Below are 19,842 nucleotides of genomic sequence, written 5' to 3'. Positions count from 1 at the left end.
GTGTATTTTTCCCTTTTAACAAACATCTCTTTCTCTCTTAGTGTCTTGGCAATATACAGTGCATTTCTGTGCAGTGTACACACAATAGTACAACAGGATTGAGAAGATTTGTGCTCATGTTGGAAACATATTTTGTCATAATGTCCACACATATAAACATTTTCTAGTAGTTGTGATTTATTTATTTATCTATTTCTTCTAGGATGGTTGCCTGGGGAAAAGAGCACTGCTGTGTTGGCAGAGTACAGGACATTTTCTTGAGATTCAGGATTGTTCAAGCAGTTCTCTTACTTCAGTTGTTCTTGGCTACAGCAAGCAAAGGTAAGAGAATTTTTTCCTGGTTTGTCTAGTGTTCGTATTCCAAATAAATAACATTAGTTTTGGTGAATAGAACTTTTGAATATATTAAAACAGGCAAGTTTTTGCCTCTTGAAATCAAGAGGGAAAACTGTAACTAACAAGAAATGAAGCAGTTGGTACTTAGCATTTTGGATGCTTTTTATGTTTTCATATTACACCATTGATAGTAACTTCTTGTAGGCTATGGATGAGGAGAGAACCAAAACACAATTTGTAATAACAAGACAAATTATTTTATTGCTGGGGTTTTTTTGAGCTGGAAGTGTTACTATTTTCAGAACATGTTCTTAAATCTTTTACACTGCTCTTACAAAAACACCCCAAGATCCTTTGAGCTTTGCTGTATTTAGAGCGTGTGAGTGTAGAATATCTCCTGCATTGATCTTGGTTGTGGATCTGAATATGGCTAAGGAAAAGGTAGTAAGGTCCAAAACATGTAACAAAAATGACATATTTGAACTTGGCAGTTTATGCTCTTTATGTAACAGTAAATGGAAAATAAACTCACAAGGTTCTTGTGGATAACTGACATAGGGATGCTTTTGTGTGAGGTAAAGTACAATAAAGTGAAGTAAAATAATTTGTGTTTTTTCATGGCTGTTGTGTAAACTGATGGTTAGTCTGTTACTGCTCTGCATCAGCTGATAAAGATAACAGTGCTTGTCATTCATAAAGCTTCCTTATGTCAATAGTGTGTAATGCATTTATCATGTTAATAATGTGCTTAGTGTATTAAAAAATACAGAGTGTTTTTTGCTGTGCACTTAATGACTAGTTTTCAGAAGCTGCTTTCTGTGTCATGGCATGTTATTTTACTCTACTAGTACTTCTGACTCTAGTCATAACTTCTTTCAGTTCAGATTCACTGCCTGTTTTTTTTTTTTAATTGAAGTTTATCTACTTAATAGCGTTGTACAGCCAATGAGGTTTCATAGGTTACAGACTAGACTTGTTTTGACTCTAATTCTCCAGATACAATAACTTATAAAATGTTTCTATTGAGACAGAATCTGAGATTCAGTTGATAAACCTGCTACTGAGATGGAGAGATGTTAACCTCTTGTACTTTAAATAGTAAAAAGGACAGAGCTGCTCAGCAGATGGACAGATGTCATAGAAGAGTTTTTCCAGGGAAAATTAAACTGTATCTAAAGGTCTGAGGAAGCAAGCAAAGAGGGATTTCATTTTTCACCTTTGTATCACAACTGTCAGTAATCATCAAGGAAAGCTAAACTGACACAAGAGTGTGTTGATGTTTTTCCACTATTTTAGTGGGGTTGTTTGGTTTTAGGCTGTCAGCAGTTAGTACTGTCAGCAGCATTTTTTCTCAGTTCTCTCCTCCTCTGAGATGCCAAAGTATGTTTGTGTTCTCCAAAAAATATGAAGATGGAAGAACTTCCTTTTTTTTTTTTTTTTTTTTGTATGCTTGGGGTTCTGGGTAATGTGATGTTGTTTATCCCCAGCCACACAAATAGAATGGTGAATGAAAAGGAGGGATGAAATGGATTTTGGGGAAACAGATCTTAGCTTCAGATTTTCAAAATATTCAGCAGAATCAAGTGACCCACATGTAGAAAGTTTGAAATTTTAGACTTTTTATAAAAACCAGTTATGAGCTCTAGATGGAATATGTGGGTATACAAGAATCTTTTGACATCATTTTAATGGACTGTAGTGAGCCAAATGTGTCACAGGTGGCAAACACTTGCAAGGAAGTTAATAACTATAGTTACTAATTAAAAGCCAGATTGTACAGACATATAAACTTGTGACTATTTTTTCTCAAGAGAATACCTGGCTGTGTTAATGCTCAGCTGTACTGATCCAGTAGTTATTAGTAATATAAGGAAAATAGCACTGATGCTTATGTACTGAGGGCATCAGTAAGTCAAATTCTTAATACCTACAGTTGGCTATCTCTTGTAAAGATACCAATTATCACTATCTTAAAATATTTAGAATGAAGAAAGAGATGCATTTTGGTTTATGCTGTCGTTCTCAGAGACTTCATTTTAAACATTTGGAAGTATGTGCATAGGTTTCAGGATTTCTTTTAAGGCTTAAGAGAACGTGCTTATTAAGTACATGCTTTTAGTTTTAGGGAGGGGAAAAAACCCCAGATTTTGCATGTTTTAGAGATAAGTATAGTAAGTAGAAAAAATTTGCATTTCTGAAAAGGCTTATGTGCCAAATTTATCAAAAGACATTGAAAAGTCAGCCCATGATTACTATTGAATGGAGTTTTCTTCACTCCAAATTGTGGGATTTTTTGACTTCTTAAATTATCATTATTTATTTTTTCCTGATTTTTCTTACTCTGGAGCTGTTTGAAGCATTCTTTTCACTGTGCTCCCTTTTCTGTGCTGTGGTGATAAAGGTGTGTTCATGGCTACTTTTCTGAATGCATTGTATTGTCTACAATGAAGGAGACTACAGGAATGCTTCTATCAGAGACAGACTCCTCAGTTCCGTGGTCAAGGGTGGGTCACAGCCCACAGCTAACATTGCTAGAGAAAATAAGTGATGATTAACAGATCTTCCAAAGGCTTTACTGTAATGTCATCTCCTGCTTACAATGCATCCACCCACACGTCAAGGAGACTTAGTTAAGATAATACTGATAATTAATTTTTAACATAATGCTGTACTGCACTGACTTGGAACAAGAAAGTGCATTTTCTAACTATGATTATGATTTCCTTTCTGCTTTTTCAGCATTCTTTGGGTAGATAAAGCATATTAAAATTTCCAGCCTTTCTTGTAATAGTTCAGATAGTATTGGTATCTATTCTCTGAATTTTGTCATGCCTTTTTGGCACTTTTTAAATGACTGTTTAGAGTAATGTGGGCCAGTTTCCAGAGGGCTAGACCTTTCTATGTAAACACTTTTTTTAGTTTAAATTAATTCTTCAGGCCTTGCATATTGATCAATAGCAGTCTTCCTGGATTATATAAAGCAGACCAGGATAATCATCAACAGACTGGTCTCATTTTGCATAATTTCTGTTAGCTACCGGTCTTACAAGTGTTTTCATCTATAAATTATGTCCACTCTGGCTCCCCTAACAACTTTGAAGTGACAATTCCCCTAAAGAATGTAGTAGAATCTAGTTGCCCTTTAATCCACTATTGGCATATCAATATCTGGCAAATCATATCTGATTTAATGCTTAACACGAAATCAGGCCTCTCTCAGAATTTGTTCACTTCCAAAACCAAGTCTGCTGATTATACTTCAACTTTTGATCAGTATTTTTGCTCAGGAATGGAATTCCAGTCTGTCAATTTGGGTAGTTAACAGTGACTTCATGTTTTGAAACTATGTCAGGAAACTTCCTTTACCAGTCAATTTGGCCATCTCTGCATGCTCAGGATTGCTTACAGGAATTTTGGAGGCTATATGAATCATGCAGGTACACTTCTGACATATACTGTTAAAGGAACAGCTGCTGTAGCAAGTCTTGCAAAACTTTCAGCAAAATTTCTACTTAATAATGAAGGATTTGAGCAATTTTTTTTTTTTTTTTTTTTTTTTTTTTTTTTTGGAAGGAACATGTCACCAATGTTGGCATGTAACTAGCTGGCTATTTCCTTTATAATATCAGTTTCATTATGATCCATCCATGCTGTAAGGTGGAAAACTATTGTAATTTTACTTAGGTAGATATATTTGAGCCCCCATTTTGAAAAGTCTCATATTCTGTGGCAGTTTCCCTTCCTATCCAGTCTTCTTCATCCAGTTTTAAGTAATTTTAAAAGTTAGTTTTCCATGCTGAAGTGTTCTTAGCCGAGTATACCAGATTTTGTTTTCAGACTCTGACAAGTGGCCAAACTGAATGAGTGAATTCATGCTGCAGAGTTAGGCAGGGGAGGCTTGCTGTTGGGTCAAGTATCTCTTTCTCCTCTTTTGTCATTTAGAACCAATCTAAGTATTAACTCATCATTCAGAATCCACTGTCTATTAGTTAGGATTTTCACCTAATTTTAGCCTGTACCCAGAGAGCTTTTGTTTAGCCTATGGCCTTGCATGGCACCTCAGTCACATATATTGAACTTCAGGAATGATTCCAGGCTGTGAAAAATGCCTGCAAGCATCTGCTAGTTAGCATTGCAGAAAGAGTCTCTAATCTACAGGATGCAAGAAGAATAGGTGTCAATGACTTTCCATTAAACTGGATTGAGATATTTTCTATTTCAAATATTTCTGGTAGGTTGTACCTATCAAGTTGCACTTGGAAATTAGGAACTTTCTCATTGTTTTCCCTTGCTGCTATTGAAAAAGAGATTTGAGAGCCTGGAGGTCGAGAGACAGAGAAATTGTCAGAACTGGCCTGATGAAAGCTGGTGCTCTGATTGCTTAACAACATTACAGAAGAACTGGCTGTGATTTTGACACAGCTAACTAGGACTATGAACATAACCTACCCTGGAAAAAAACTCTGATCCAAGTTGTCTGGAAGTTTGTCTTCTTACAGAGGAGCTAATGGAAAAGGTTTTTTTCCTATGTTGGATAATTTTTTCCTGCTTTCCAACCCTGACCAATCATGATTAATCCCATACATCCTCTGGAGCATACATAAAAGCTCTGCATATATTTATTGATAAATAATTCCTCCTGAAAGGTGCCAGTAGTGTGTTCTCTTCCACTGGCTGAGAATCTGACAGGCTTTTAAATTTTTCTGTTGTTCCATTTCATGTTCCACAGGAGCTTTTTCTTATTTTGTTGCTGCTGTGTGCAGTGTAAAGCAAACAACCATGATAATGATTATGTGAATGAAGTGTGCATATTTCACAAAATAATGGTCAGCTCCCAAGAGTTTACATTTACAACCACAAAAGTCTGCCCTTTCCCTTACTGGGACAATGGAGGAAATAAGGCACCTACAAGAACTGAACAGTTATGGTCAAGTTTCAGTGTTTGGGACATTGTCTGGAACTACTTGTTTTATAGGGAAGGTACCTGCTGGACCTGTTGTTTATGAACAGAGAGGGTTGGTGAATGATGTGGTGGTTGCAGACTTCAGCAATCACAAAATATAATATTTTGATTTTTGGAGACTTAAGGAGGGAGTCAGCTTAACTGCCACCTTGGACTTCTGGAAGGGAGACTTTGGCATGTTTAGGGAGCTGATTGACAGAATCACTTGGGAAGCAGCCCTGAAGGGCAAAGGAGTCCAGGAAGGCTGGATATTATTCTTTAAGAAGGAATCCTTAAAGGAGCAGGAGCAGGTCATCCCCTGCTGAAAGATGAGCCAGTGGGGAAGATGACCAGCCTGGCTGAACAGAGAGCTTTGGCTGGAACTCAGGAGAGAAGAGTTTATGACCTTTGGAAGAAGGGGCAGGAAGCTCAGGAGGACTACAAGGATGCCTTAAGGTTAGGCAGGGCCAAAACCCAACTAAAATTTAATCTGACTACTGCCATAAAAGCCAAAAATAAATACATTAGCAAAATAACTGCTAAGGAGAATATGCAGCCTTTATTGGATGAAGGGGGAAGTATAGTGACAAAGGGTGGGGAAAAGGCTGGTGTATTTCATGCTTTCTTTGCCTCAGTCTCAGAGTACCTAGCCCCCTGAGCAGAGTGAAGCCTCAGTTGTGGGATGTTCAACAAGGCCAAGTGCCTGGTCCTGCGCTTGCGTCACAGCAACCCCATGCAGGAGTGGCATGGGGTTCCAACCCCAGGAGTGGCTGGAAAACTGCATGGCAGAAAAGGATCTGGAGGTGTTGATTGACAGCAGCTGAGCATGAGCCAGTGTGTGCCCAGATGGCCAAGAAGGCCAGTGGCATCCTGGCCTGGAATAGCAGTAGTGTGACCAGCAGGACAGGGCAGTGATTGTCCCCCTGTACTCAGCACTGGTGAGGCCATATCTCAAATCCCATGTTCAGTTTTGGGCTTCTCATTTTCACAAAGACATTGAGAGTTAGAGTAAGTCCAGAGAAGGCCAAAAAAGCTGAGGGACATGTAATTGTTTAGCCTGGAGAAAAGAAGGCCCTTAGGAGACCCTCTTGCTTTCAGTCTCGTGGGAGGTAGTAGTGAAATGGGGCTCAGTCTCTTCTCCCAAGTAACCAACAGAGCAAATGGCCTCAAGTTGCACCAGGAGAGGTTTAGATTGGGTACTAGGAAATGTTTCTTTGTAGAAAGGGTTGCTACGCATTGGACCAGGCTGTGGAGGGAAGTGCTTGAGTCCATCCCTGGAGGTGCTTAAAAGATGTGTAGATGTGGCAGCTGGGGACATGGGTTTAGGGTGGACCGGGCAGTGCTGAGTTGACAGTTGGACTTGATGATCCTGGATTCCATCCTGAATGATTCTGTGATTCTACATGGTCATCCTTGGTCTTGTGCATAAATTTTGCTTCAAAGCTTTCATGAGCAGCTAGTATTTATTGACTGCTTCCACTTTTGTCACTTCCTCATCACAAAAATAAGTCCAAAGAAGTAGGTTGCAAGATTGTTTCTCAATGTTTTGTTTTGAAATCTCCTAGGAAAATGCCTAGAAACAGTACTATATGGAAGAATAATTTTCCTATAAATGATCTTAAGACGAAATAATTTTACAAATCACCTTTTCTTTATTTAGATCAGGAGGATTTCCTTGGGCGATACAAAGCTGTCTTTAAGACTGCATGTGAAGATCCTTGGAGCATGTCTTCAAGAATTTCTCTGCATCCTTTGAAAGAATTCCTTGTCTGTGTGCATCTGAAGCTGTATTCAAACAGTCAATGGACAGCATATGTATATGCTGAAAAAACTCTTCACACCAATCTCTCTGCAAATAAGTATGATCTTGGACTTACAGGAGATCATGGTAAATTGAAGATATGGTTGTTTGGAAAACAAATAAATACTTCAGTAAAACTTCGTAAAAGCACTTGGAATCAAATATGTATCCAGTGGAAAAGTGACAATGAGGAGATGAAAGTATTCATAAATGGAACAGAAAAATCACACAAGAAACTAAATGGGAAAGTTAACTTACCTGGAAAAGGCCAGTTTTTACTTGGCTGTTCAAAGCTGCAAGGTACAGCTGCCTCTTCTCACCGGGGTATGACAGGAGAGCTGTACCTGTTCAGAATGTGGGACAAGGCAAATATAACACAATCTGAGGACTGCCAGGATAGTGGTGTTATACGCTGGAGAAAGGAGGATTGGACCTATAACACAACAATAGAAGAGGATAACTCTTTACCATGTGGTAAGTACCACTGCATTGCTTTGGAAATAGTAATTCAGTCAAAAGTTGATCTGAGTTTGTCTAGCGTTTCTCTTCCAGATTTTACAAGATCTTAGTCTAATTAATAATTTCTAGCTAAATTCTTGATGAGTTCATGTAAGGGCCTGCAGCTTTTCCCAGGTTTTATCCAAATGAAGAGGTATAGCATTAGGCCTTGATGCTGTAATTAGGAGCACAACTTCTTTGTTGGGGTGTGTGACTTGAGAAAGGACCTGAAGAAAGGATGCCTTTCTTCTACTTGTGTCTGGCTGTGTTTGAGGGAACACAGTCCTAAGGCTGAAAGGAGGAACATTCTGCCTACCAGATGCACATTTGGTACAAAGGACGTCTGAGAGAGGCATGTCTGGATAGTGGGGAAAATCTCGGTCAGAGTGGAGCATCTTATTCTTTTACTGATGCACTGAAAGGACAACCTCCTTGTTTTCTGTTCTAGCAATTTCTGCTCTGAATATTGAGCATCCTTGAGCATCACAGGGCAGCTTAATCAGGCAATGCCCATCTCCAGCCCCAACTGATTAATAATTGTAGAGTTCATGATTTAGCAACTTGTGGAACCCTTTGTCTACCTGCAAGAGCTCTCTATTTAGTGTATAAGATGTATTGTTTCCAGAGCTTTGGAAAAAAAAACTTCAGCCAGACTGAATAACTATGCTGACAGGGGTTTGCTTCAGTGCAGAGACCATCTCTGCTGCTAAATCTAAGTTATTTCTAGATAACTTGGAACATTAACAGATTTTCAAAGAGAAGGTTGCTGGTATTTTTTTAGTTTATTTGGCTCCCTACGGTAATAGATGCATTTTTAGCTCCCCAAGTCATCCTATGAAAAGCATATATTTAGTAAGTACCAGTCCAATATATAACAAAACTTCTGTGGTAGAAGTATCTAATAGTCTGTGTCAGGTGATTTTAATTGATGTTACTACTACTCTTACAATCTGATTTTTAAGTAAATTCCTTTGAACATCCATTTAAAAATTAGCTCATTTGGGAAACTTCTCTATTGTAACTGTTTTTTGTTAAAACAGAAGGACTTTGAGTAGTAAGTCTGCAGAAGGATCTAATTTTACATCTGCAGTGAACAAAACTGGCAAAGGGCTAAAGTTTAGGAAAGTTCTCTGTAGGCACAAAAGGTTAAAAGGAAGTGGTTCATTACAGTCATAATTGTGCCGGAGGACAAGTTTCAGAATTTGTTTTGTGACCTGGTTGGCATTTTGTGCCTACATAAAACAATTATTTGTAAAATGTTTTGTCAATGGCTACCATAATTTCTGTGATTTCTTCTTTGCTTAACCACTCAGTCTTAGTGCAGTGTAAGCCATACTCTCATTGGTGTCTCATTGACAGTGATCCATTGCATTAATAAGTCTAGATTTACTTAGCATCTATTTTCCTGCCTTTTTTTATGTTGACTCTTCTGATTCTTTTACTTTAGATTTTATAATTTATTTATGTGAAAATTGCCAAAATTATTTTTTTTTCTTAGCCATTTGGGGTCTAATAAGGATCAAAATGCTGTTTGTGGTAAGATTCACATACATGCTTAGCATTTAAAAGTATGTTCAACATTAACTGAGTAGCTCAGTCCCCAGAAATGACTGGGATTACCTTTGCAGTAGCTACATATTTTATGCATCTGAAGATTCGCAGGAAAGGACATCTGACTGCTTCCCACTTTGTGATGAGGCTGATCACATTCCTTGGACTAATGGTTCTCAACACTGAACTTTTAGATCTGAGTTAAAGATGAAACTCTTGCTCCTTCCAGTGACAGTCTCCTGTTGGTGTGGCCACTGCACGCTGGGCAGGAGGCCACACACTTGGTGCGTCACTGGCCTTCCACGTCCATTCTTCATGTTCCTTTGATAATTCCCCTCTTGCTAAGAGTGAGATCTAGCATAACAGCTGTGGGCTAGAGTGAAGAGTGCAGGTTGAATGTCTCTCACTTTACAGATCACCTCCTGGTATTTAAAAATGCCTAAGTGAAGAAAGATGCGCTTACTATTCCATATTCTAACCTTGGAAAATTTCTTTATCCTGTTCCTTGGTGAGTGATTGCTCTGTAGCCACATACTTTAGTGTGGACAATATGAATGATGTCCCTCTTGTCTCTGTATAATCCAAGAAAAAAAGTCTACTGAGTAATCTAAAGTTTGGGGTGGTTTAAGAGAACAAACACTCAAGTAAATAAATGAGTTTAAAGTGCTAAATCCTTGAAAAGAAACGTTAATCACCTGTAAGTACCAGCTTTTCAGTTGTCATTTTTACATGTGATATTTTTATGTTGCCTTTAATAATAACTTCACAGTGAAATGCACTGTTTAAACATTAATCATTTCAGTTATACATTAAACAGTAACTTTCTTAATCCAAATGCAAATATCCAAACTGTTACGCTGTACATGTATGCAAGGAGCACAGATACGATGGGATATCTTTAACAAATTTCAATGAATAAATAAAATAGATGATTTAGGCCTTAACTATAAATAGTAACACTGATGATAAAGCACTGCTGTCTCTTTTGTGATGTCGGTGCTGTAACTTTTAGCCTGTTGCTTTTGGCTGCTTTTTATCCTAATTAAAATCCAGTGAGTACATTGTGGCAATTTGGATTTCTCTAAACTGTCCTGTCCAACCTTCAAGATTAAGATATTGCCTTCTCTTTTTCACATACTCTTTTGACTTTCAATTTTGTTGAGCCTGCTGCTGGTGTTCCTGCAGAGGGTTTCCACACTTCTGGGTACAGAGCAATTTGATCACCTTTCCTGGAAGGGAGGGTGGAGTCTCAAGACATCATATCCTCAGGGAGAAAGTGGAAATGGAGCTGTCACTCCTCCACTCATCCAGTCTGCATCCCAGTCTGTTGGGTATTAAACAACTGTTGGGCTGTGTTATTATGTTTACAGAGTGGATCATGTTAGCAGAAGATTAAAAAGTAAATTATTTGCCACAATGCCATTTTCTTTTCTAAAACTTTAAGGACAGAATACTAAAGAAACTTCTAGAAGCTCTTGAAGGAAATGTGATGGGAAAAAATGCCTGACTCTGGAGTGCCTTTTTGATGAGTCATGTTCCACTTTACTTTGTTCCTATTAACAGAATACATGTTTGACCTTCCTTTTCTTTGCTCTCCTTCCTTCCCTCTCCTGTGATACCAAACAAAGTGGCTTTTTGGAAAATAGACTTTCAGAGAAGTGGTAATTTGATTCACCTCAGTATTTAATGTACAACTTTTCACAAACCTAATTTCTTACAAGCAGTGAAACATCAAAGCTGAGTTAAAAATACTGAGCCTAAATTTTCTAATAAGGATACTAAAATGAACCGAGCCTGATGTGAACAATTTCTGACATTTGTTTCTGTCTAGTGGCCAGTGATAATTCATCCTTTTTTCCATGATGCCACTACAGGGCATCAGAGCAGATACAAGGTGTCATGAGGGGCACCAAAACATAAAATTAAGATTGCACTTAAGTTTTATCCTATAAACTTATATACAGTGTGCCTCAAAATCTACCTTACATAGAAAGTCAAGGTAGGCTAATGTTTCCAGCATGCAACTAACAGCTGTTAACTTGTGGAGGATTTTTATGTTTTATTGTTTTTAGTGCCTTGTGTGACAGAATGGATCTTTTTGGCAGAACATTTATTCAGCTAAAAGGTATATCAAATGTTAAAGGGGCCCAATCTCTTAAAGGAAAATATGTATTTAATTTGAATAGGAGAATTGAATGTCCTATTTTCAGTGCCTGTTTCTGCAAATAATTAAGTTTTAGAACAGCACCATTTTGAAATTTTGCTGTTTGAGCTGCTCAGTTTGTTCATGAACGCCTTATAAAATGCATCAGTGCTGGGCATTTTCATTTCAGTGAATGCAAATGGAGTGCAGTGGTTGCTACACACTTCTGATAACTGCTGTAACAAACAGATAACTGTAAAAATGTAAAAATGTTTAGAAGAGGATCTGTATAGACTTAAAAATTGTAAGTGGAATTGACTTTTTAAGTCTTAAATGCTTGCAATTACATGGCCCAGAAAGTGATACTAAATACCTGTTTGGAATTTTAAAATTGGCTTTTGCCTTTCTGGTGGGAATTCTTCAAGCAAATCAATTCCACCGACTGAATCAGTTGAATTTTTGGTGCAAGAATTTTCAGGACTGTGTGTGTGCTGTACGTTCTTATTTAGAAAATCTAATTTCTATAAATATCCTTGTATTTTTATTTTTATGTGTAAGTCAAAACTGAGCAGCTGTATATACAGTGGTGATTGTCTCATGTCATTTTGTGGTGACAGCCAAGTACTAATGGCTTCAGGAGAATAAATTATGCAGCCATCAAGATATCCCTTGGGATTCTTCCATTTGCTATCGGTCTGTTTGTGAGAACTGAACATAGTCAAGACTACTTGTACTTAGAAGAGTCCTGGGTGCTAATACCAAACTGTTTTCATTTTTGGCATGTTTTTCAATTAATATAAGTAAAATTTTAAATCTCTCCTCTAGGCCCTACACATATAAATCCATAAATATATGTTTCTCTGCCAGGAATGCTGTTGTGCTTTGACAGATTGGCAGGGCTGTTGCTGCTCCTTAGCATTCAGTGCCTGTTTGGTGTCTGGAGCTGACTAGAAAGCAGCTGCCCTTGTGTTCTCTCACGTGTTTCCTCAGACAGAGGCCAGCTGGCACAGCCCTTCTCTCTGTGCTGTCCCCTGCCCCTTCTCACCCATCACACAGGCTGGGCAGGGGGAGTGTCCATGGGGAGAGTCCAGCTGACTAAATTTCAGACTCTTTCTCCTCCAAAGAAAGCCCAATAGTTGCTTGCCCAGTCTCAGGCTTGCTCAGAGGATGCTTTCTGCAAAGATTTAAAGAAGATCATGAAGTGTTAGGTAAAATATTATTAGTCAGCAGCACCACTGAGACAGGGGGATAAGAAACTGCTGCCAGTAATATCATTCTTGCCCTGAATCGTTATCAGCAGCCAGGTTCCAGCTGCTTCTCCCTTCTCCACCCTGGAAAAACTGAACTGCTTCTCACAGACCTGCCTGAGGACAGGTGAATCAGAAAGGGTGTTGCCTTTCCAGAAATTTTGAGAAAGCTGTACTGCTTATAAGTTAGATTGATGGGAAGGAGAAGAAAAGGATCTTTTTTCATTATCACTCTTGGAGATCCTTTAAGGGCTTCTTCTCTATCCTGTGCCTGAGCTGCTGAACAATGCTATACTTTGAGTGACAGTACTTTTGCTGCATGCACCAGAACCATCTGTCCCATCTCTACCAATGTGTTCTAAAGCCTCCTTCTGCCTTTCTTCCCCTTTCACTGAATTCATTTTTCAATTCTGCTTTGCTTGGTGGAACAGTTTCAGCAGGACATGTGGAGACCATCCCATTCTAAAAGATCCAGTAGCCTGAGAATTAAAAGCTGTCATGCTAAGGAATGCTGTAAGCACAAGACTATTTTTTTAGACAGGGCCAGGTACTGATCTCTCTCAGAGCTACATCAGCTTGTGCACCTAACCTTAAGTACTGTTAATAGGTTTAGTCTCCTGCCAGTCTGGAGCTGCTGAAGTTATGCTGGTTCCCATTATCAGACAAATTGGGAAATAAAGGTTGTCACAATTTTTGTGGCTGTGATGTGGAGCTGTGGTGAGAGCTGCTAAACAGGTTTCATTCTTGTGGAACACAGATGGGATTCCCAGGTCATGGCTTAGCTAGCTATTTGTGTCAGAACAGTACAAAGTGATATGAAGACAGTAAGGGACTTGCTGCCTTTGTTTCTAGTGATGCATGTTAGTAACAGAAACTGGTGCTTACCTCATTTAATCAAGTTGCCTTTTCCCTCAGAAAAAAAACCAAACAGTTCTTGTGGGGACCTATTCTATCTCCCTTGCAACAAAAGCAAAGAATAATACTGCCTATTAATTATCATTTGAATCTTCAGGAGTGTTTTCTATTAGAGAAAATGTAGCAAAGTATCATTTCAATATGTAATCCTTTGTTTTGGAATGGGATATGTTAGGTATATTGATTTGGTGATCCTAAGCTAACAGTGTTGCAAATGAAAATCCATAGAGCAAATAAATGGAAGTTTCATATATGTAAGGAACTTCATGGTCTTATCAATAGTAAACAACCTAAGAGCAATAAATTTTCTGTTAGCTTGTAACTAACACATCTTGAGTTACTTTACTTTCCTTTTTGCATGCCAACTTTAGGGATATTTTAGATTGAACTCTAATCCTTCTCCAAATCTATTCACTTTCTTTTCTTGTTCTTGAACACAACAAAGGAGGAGGGTTAACAAATAAATTATATGAGTCTCTCCTCCTTCCTCCTTTCTGTATGCAAACGTGATTCTGAATAAAGACTTGGTTAATGAACTTAAAGCTAGATCTTGAAAATGACAAGTCTCATACTCATGGATAGTTTCGAGCAAGTGTAGGCAAATGACTGTTGTGGTATAAGAGAAGTCATGGTTAGACTGGTGTCCATAAAAAAGTGCCTGTCAGATTCTGCATGCCATCATCAATTGCTCCATTTGCCAGCTCCATATTCATGGCTCATGTTTAGCTTGTTTTACTCTCTGTACTGCTAGATGTGCTATTAAAAGCATTTGGTATTTTTACAGTTCACTGTCTCTTTACTAAGCTACAAAACTAAGTATGTTAATGAATCTTGTTTGTACATACCTCAGGGTAGTACTTACAATCTCAAAAATTCATGATGTGATTGAAAGGATATGGAGGATGCAAAAGGCAGCTCATGTAGAGCAAGACTGTCTCCACTGAACCCACAAGAGTTTGTGAGAAAGATCTTAGATTCCCTGTACAGATTTTATTTTTTAAATGGGCAGAAGAAGCAGTGTGGTGTTGTTTGTTCTGAGATGCTGCTTATTCAGGTGTGTTCCTTTTGAGAGTTTAATGTCCTCCAGACCTTTTTTTTGGAGATAAGGGCTTTTGTACTGATTAAGACTAGTAACAGGTAAACTTTTGGAGATAGAATTCACTTTCTATGGTAGGAAAGGCAGATTACCCACCTATGGAAGGATGCTTCCTTCCCTAACCAGAAGTTCAGTCAATTATCTTCATTCATCCCATTCTACTTTAAAAAGATTTACTTTTTAAACAATACAGAATGGTTTTATCTGATTACTGCTTCAGTTCTGCATATTAAAGTTGGTTTTGTCTTGGGTATTGTATTAAGGGTGTTTCCCAGGCCTATACTAGGCACAAAGAAAATAATTTGATAGCATCTGTAATACCTAATCACTTTACAATGTTGAATAACAGCACTTGTACATAAGAGCTCTAGAACGCATACCTTACAAAAATATGTAAGTATGCATTTTATCTAGACTTAACATATAGTGAGAAGTCCTATTTTCCTGAAAAATTACTATAGAAGTTAGTTATATCCAGATTTTCATGATCTATCAAGCCCCTACAGTTCTAGTTTTCAAAAAGAGCAATTTTACTTCTCTGTAGGCAGAATCACAGTTGTCTCAAAGGAGATGTTTGATGTAATTTTGTTTTATCTTTACTGAAGGAGCTTAAATTCAGTTGGCTTGTATGTTTAAAGGTGTGAATTTTTACTAGTGTTTTAAAGATATGTATTATTTTACTAAAAATATTGGTTCTCTGTCTCCTTCTTCTACATAAGAATATTTCTACCCCAGATGTAAATTAACTAAAACTGACAGTTTCATGGAAAACTTGTTGAAAACTGTAGTGCAGTTAATCCAATTTCCATGTATTCATCCTGCCATATTTCAGAGTTGCTGCTTTTAGCTTCATGCAGTGTATGACATTCAACAAAAATGAGCTGACATTTTTCATGTTGTCAAGCTCTCACATTGTCTCTGACTTCAGATCACTGGTCCCAGAATCGCAGCATTGGAGTAGCCAGGCAGCAATCTGCTTACCTGTCTGGCACTTCTCATCTTTGTGCATCTCACACCTTTCTTAGGAATAGGAATCGGTTAATTTCTGTCTCATTTATCATTTCTGTAATTTCCCTCTCCTGTTCTTGTGACTGCCCTGCTGCAGAACAGGCTGCCTCTTCTGAGTTGTTGCTCTACATCATGTCCAGAGGATCTTCCTCCTTCCCTAACTGGATCAACCTCCACTTCCATAGCTCCCTCTTGATGTTATGATTAGGGTTGTGTCTCTGATTCAGCTACAGCATCAATTTGTTTCTCTTTAGATCCAGAGGTCCTATTGTCCCTTTCAGGGTGTGAGACACAGGCCTGGTAGGTTTATGCCAGGACCCAACATAGTACCAAAAGTCTCTGTTTTCAGTATAAGCAATACATCCTTCTTGCCAGAGGTCTGCCTTCTCACCAGGATTCCTTGGGTGTATACTCCCATGCCATCAGAGGTGAATACTGCTCTGCACCTCCCAAATTCTCCTGCACACCTTGCTACCTAGGAATTTGTTCCCTCAGAACACTATGCTCTGTGTTGTCTCTAGGTGGTTGTTTACTGGAGGTCCCACAGAGATTTGAGTTTGTATGACTGGATCCAGAGTCTGAGGATGGTCATGTAGACTACATGGTGCAGGTGGACCACCACTGATGGAAGAAGGAAGGTGTCAGTATCTGAGGGCATTAGCAATGGTGCAGGTAATCTACAGCAGCCTGGACAACAGCAAGGTCTCCAAGGATCTGGGTGATGTCCATTGCACATGGGTTGTGTGGCACAGTTTAGTATCCACCAGTGTGACATGGCAGTGATGGACTAGCCAGGCATTACTTGTGGAGAAACTGTCCACCTACTCCACCAATTTAGAGAGAATCTCTATCTTCTTCTGCTACCTTTGGGCTTGAATCATGACTATGCTTAGTGTTCCACTCGGGTGAGTGACTTGAGTTTTTCTTCCTCCTTGCCCAGACAGAGTCTCACCTATTAAAGGTGCTGAAATAGATAACAGTGCTTTAAGTATAGGTAATGCTGTGTTGCTACTAGCTTTTCAAGGCCCACGATGGTGTTTTGAGTGGTGACAAGCTGCAGGGAAGATTTGGAGCTGTCTGCTACTTTTCCTCCACCACAGGAAGCACATAGCACTTGCCTTGGTGGCAGGTTCGCTGCAGTGTTGTGATTTAATCCATCTGCTGGACCTCCTCATTCATAGCCCAACCACCATCTTTATTCCAGGGAAGCTTTAGTTACTTTACTCTCTTGATTACATCACATTTCACATTCATGGGTGAGATGGCTTCAACTGTGAGATTAAGAGCCCATCTGTGTGTTGCATCTCCCCCTGGGTGTCCCTGGGGACATGTTTCATGGGCCCATTGAGCTGGAAATAGCTCACCTTTTCATCCCAGCCCATGTCCACCTGGCCTGCTTAGTTTCTGGCAGCCTGATCTTTCACTGTTTAGATGTGTTTGGTTGTGCAGCTCTTGGACACCTGAGTATTTATATGATGTGCATGCACATCACGGTGTTCATACATGTGTTACATTTTTAGTTGCTGCTATTTTAGCCCTCTTAATCTTCACTCAAGCAAATGTGCTGAATAGGTTTCTGAAGACAGTGGCAATGGAAGAGAACTGGCAAAGTTCATGGCCTAATCTGTGTCTTCCATACATATAAAATGATAAACTGAGATAAAAACTGAACTCAAAAAGTTTAACTTCTAGCTTTCAAAAACTTTTGACACATATTTCTAAATGGATGCTAAGTAGTTTTGCAAACTTTTCTGGAGTGAGGTGAGTACCACATCTAAAAGGATTGTTTTAAAAAAGTGTGTGTATGTATATGTGTGTGTACATATATATATAAACTCTTCTGCCCCTAAAAAAATATTCTTATTTTGCAGTTGAAACTACTGCTACTCTGCCTAGCAGAAAAATAACAGGTATGTTGGGGTTCTGTGGGATTTTGTCCCATTTTTTTTTGTTTTAGAAAGTGTGTAGTAAGATAGCTGCTACTGTTGTTATTTAATTCTTGGAGATAGTTAAGCATATGCAAACACTTGCAAGTTAATTTTCCATATCATCCTTGTGGTTGATTAGCTAATTTTGTGGTGCAAATAGCATCAGTTATTCTCCAGAGAAAAGGAAAATAAAGTCACTGATATATTCTGATTCTCCCTTCATTACAGATATTGTACTCACATTTATCCTTTGGAAATAAGCTATTGCTAGTTTTCAGTAAGGCATGCAAAATAGTCTTACTGGAGCAAGGAATTCAACAATGTTTAGCATTTCAGAAAATCCTTGTTTACTATTTTTAATTTTAAAAATCTGTTTTTCTTCAGGGACTTTTGGTATCTGATTTAAGTCTCCAGCAGCAGTAGGAAAGGCTTTACACTAAAGTTAGTGTATTGTAAGTAAATTATAGGGTGACTTTTTGACCTTTGAAAGATGTTGAAATAAGTATATTTTTTGAACAGTGCTTCATGTTTGCATCCAGCTGTTCTTTAGATTATATTTTTGTGGTAACTGTGACCTATAACTTGACTTGTCTCTGACAGTATCAAACCCAGTGACTGAAAGGGCTAACTTTAAAGTTGCCATGTGAACAAGATACCAAATTTCCTAATTTCTTTTTGATCAAAATCCTAACTGTAACAATATGAAAATCTAATAGCTAGAGTTTGCTATATAGTTGGCTGATTCCTGTTAAGATCAGAGGTTCAAACTTGAAATTGATTAGTTTGTTTTCCCCCGCTGCTTTTTGCAGAAGAGAAAAGAGAATATATATGAATGGGATAAATTTTAAGTGGCAAGTCTCCCTATTATTATAAAAAGTCTGAGGAGAGTTCTTCATATCCAGCCAGAGCCATGTTGCTGTGTTTGCTTGATTCCCATTCCCAGAATTAGCAAGACACTCAGGATAAGCTTTCAGGCTAGTGTGGGACATACCTCATGTCTTTAAAATTATATAATTGTAGTTTTGTACCATTATACAATTCAAACTGTCCAGTATTTCTTTAAAAAAGAAATGTCTTGCATTGAATTGTTCTTGAGTGCATAAAAATTGTGGATGTTTTTGGTTTTCTGTTTTTTTAACCAGAGATTGCCTTTTTTGACAACCTGGAAGTGTTGCTCTGAAAGGGCAGGTGTTGCCCTCTTCTGGTCAATGCACTTAACTTTTGGTAATATAAGAAAAGCTTGCTGAGCATGATAATGTATATGTCTGAAACCTCATAATGGTGGTTTTTTGTTTGTTTTTTTTCTTTTTTTTTTTTTTTAACTAAAACAAAATTCACAGATTCAGAAGAGTCAGCTGCAACAACAACTTCTGGTAAGAAAATCAGGACTTTACTGATTTTTCCAGTTTTTGTTATTTCCTCTTAGGTAAATCTACTTTCATCCGAGGTAGTGCAGAAAGGTTGTAATGTAATAGAGTTCCAAAATTAAAATTTTTAAATATCAAATTACTTGCTCCATTCTGCACTGTAAATAGCTTACCTTATAGGATCACTCCTGGCCTGTGGCAGTGGTGCTAGGGGTGAAGTAGGTGCAAGTTGCTTGATCAGGAGCCTTTTGTTCAGTTATCTGAACAATTACTGAAGAACTCTGAAGAACTCTGACTCAATTATCTGAACTCTGAAGAGTTGGGAGAGATGGCAGGGGAGGAAAATTGTAATGAGAGCTCCTGTACATCTCCCACCCTAGCAGATGGCATTTCATGCAGTGTATTAGAGTGAGCACACACACGAGGCTCTAGCAATTCCTGGAACCAGAGGTGATAAGCATCATCTGTGAAAGCATTTTTAAAAAAATTATGAATGAGACACACAACTTGTGTGAAGGCCAGTTGCTTTCTTGCTTAATGTATACTGACATAGAGTGAGTGCCCTGGATAAAAGAAATAATACAGATGCAAACACACATGATCTTTTTATTTTACGGATACAATCTGTCTTTGGGAATAGTTCATTTTAACAGCTGCACCACATATAATATTTGCATTGTATATACTAGGCCAAGTAATACAGATGAAAACAGCACTTAGTTTTTACTGCTCATGTTTTGGCTACTTGTTAGTTGCCTCAGAAAATTTCTTCTTCTGTTGTGAATTTGATCTGGTCCATTTAAAAGGAGTCACTAAGTTGTCATACTAAGATGAAATAAACTGGTCTTCTGACCACTTTGTATTCCTGTTCGGACACCTAAAATATTCTTGCTAAGCAGAACCCTTTGAATTTTCATCTATTGTCTTAAATTTTTTTTTCCTTTTGATGTAGCTGAAAAAACTTTACATCATTACTCTATTTTATTTATAGATGATTATTGACAAAAACA

The 19,842-nt window shown here is 38.1% G+C and overlaps 1 protein-coding gene across 1 annotated transcript in view; it reads left to right on the top strand.

The window, feature by feature from the left end:
* ADGRG2 (adhesion G protein-coupled receptor G2) overlaps positions 1–19,842 on the top strand; it is a 56,010-nt gene that overhangs the window by 11,047 nt on the left and 25,121 nt on the right. Inside the window, exons 2-5 of the mRNA XM_079323627.1 lie at positions 203–321; positions 6,939–7,553; positions 17,409–17,447; positions 18,806–18,838. Coding sequence (XP_079179753.1) covers positions 204–321; positions 6,939–7,553; positions 17,409–17,447; positions 18,806–18,838 — 805 coding nt within the window. The 5' untranslated portion in view covers position 203. The remainder of the gene's footprint in view (positions 1–202; positions 322–6,938; positions 7,554–17,408; positions 17,448–18,805; positions 18,839–19,842) is intronic.

Source organism: Erithacus rubecula, assembly GCF_903797595.1.
Source record: "Erithacus rubecula genome assembly, chromosome: 1".
NCBI lineage: Eukaryota > Metazoa > Chordata > Aves > Passeriformes > Muscicapidae > Erithacus > Erithacus rubecula.
Note: the sequence above shows the minus strand (reverse complement) of the source record. Positions and strands in the feature narration are given on the sequence as shown.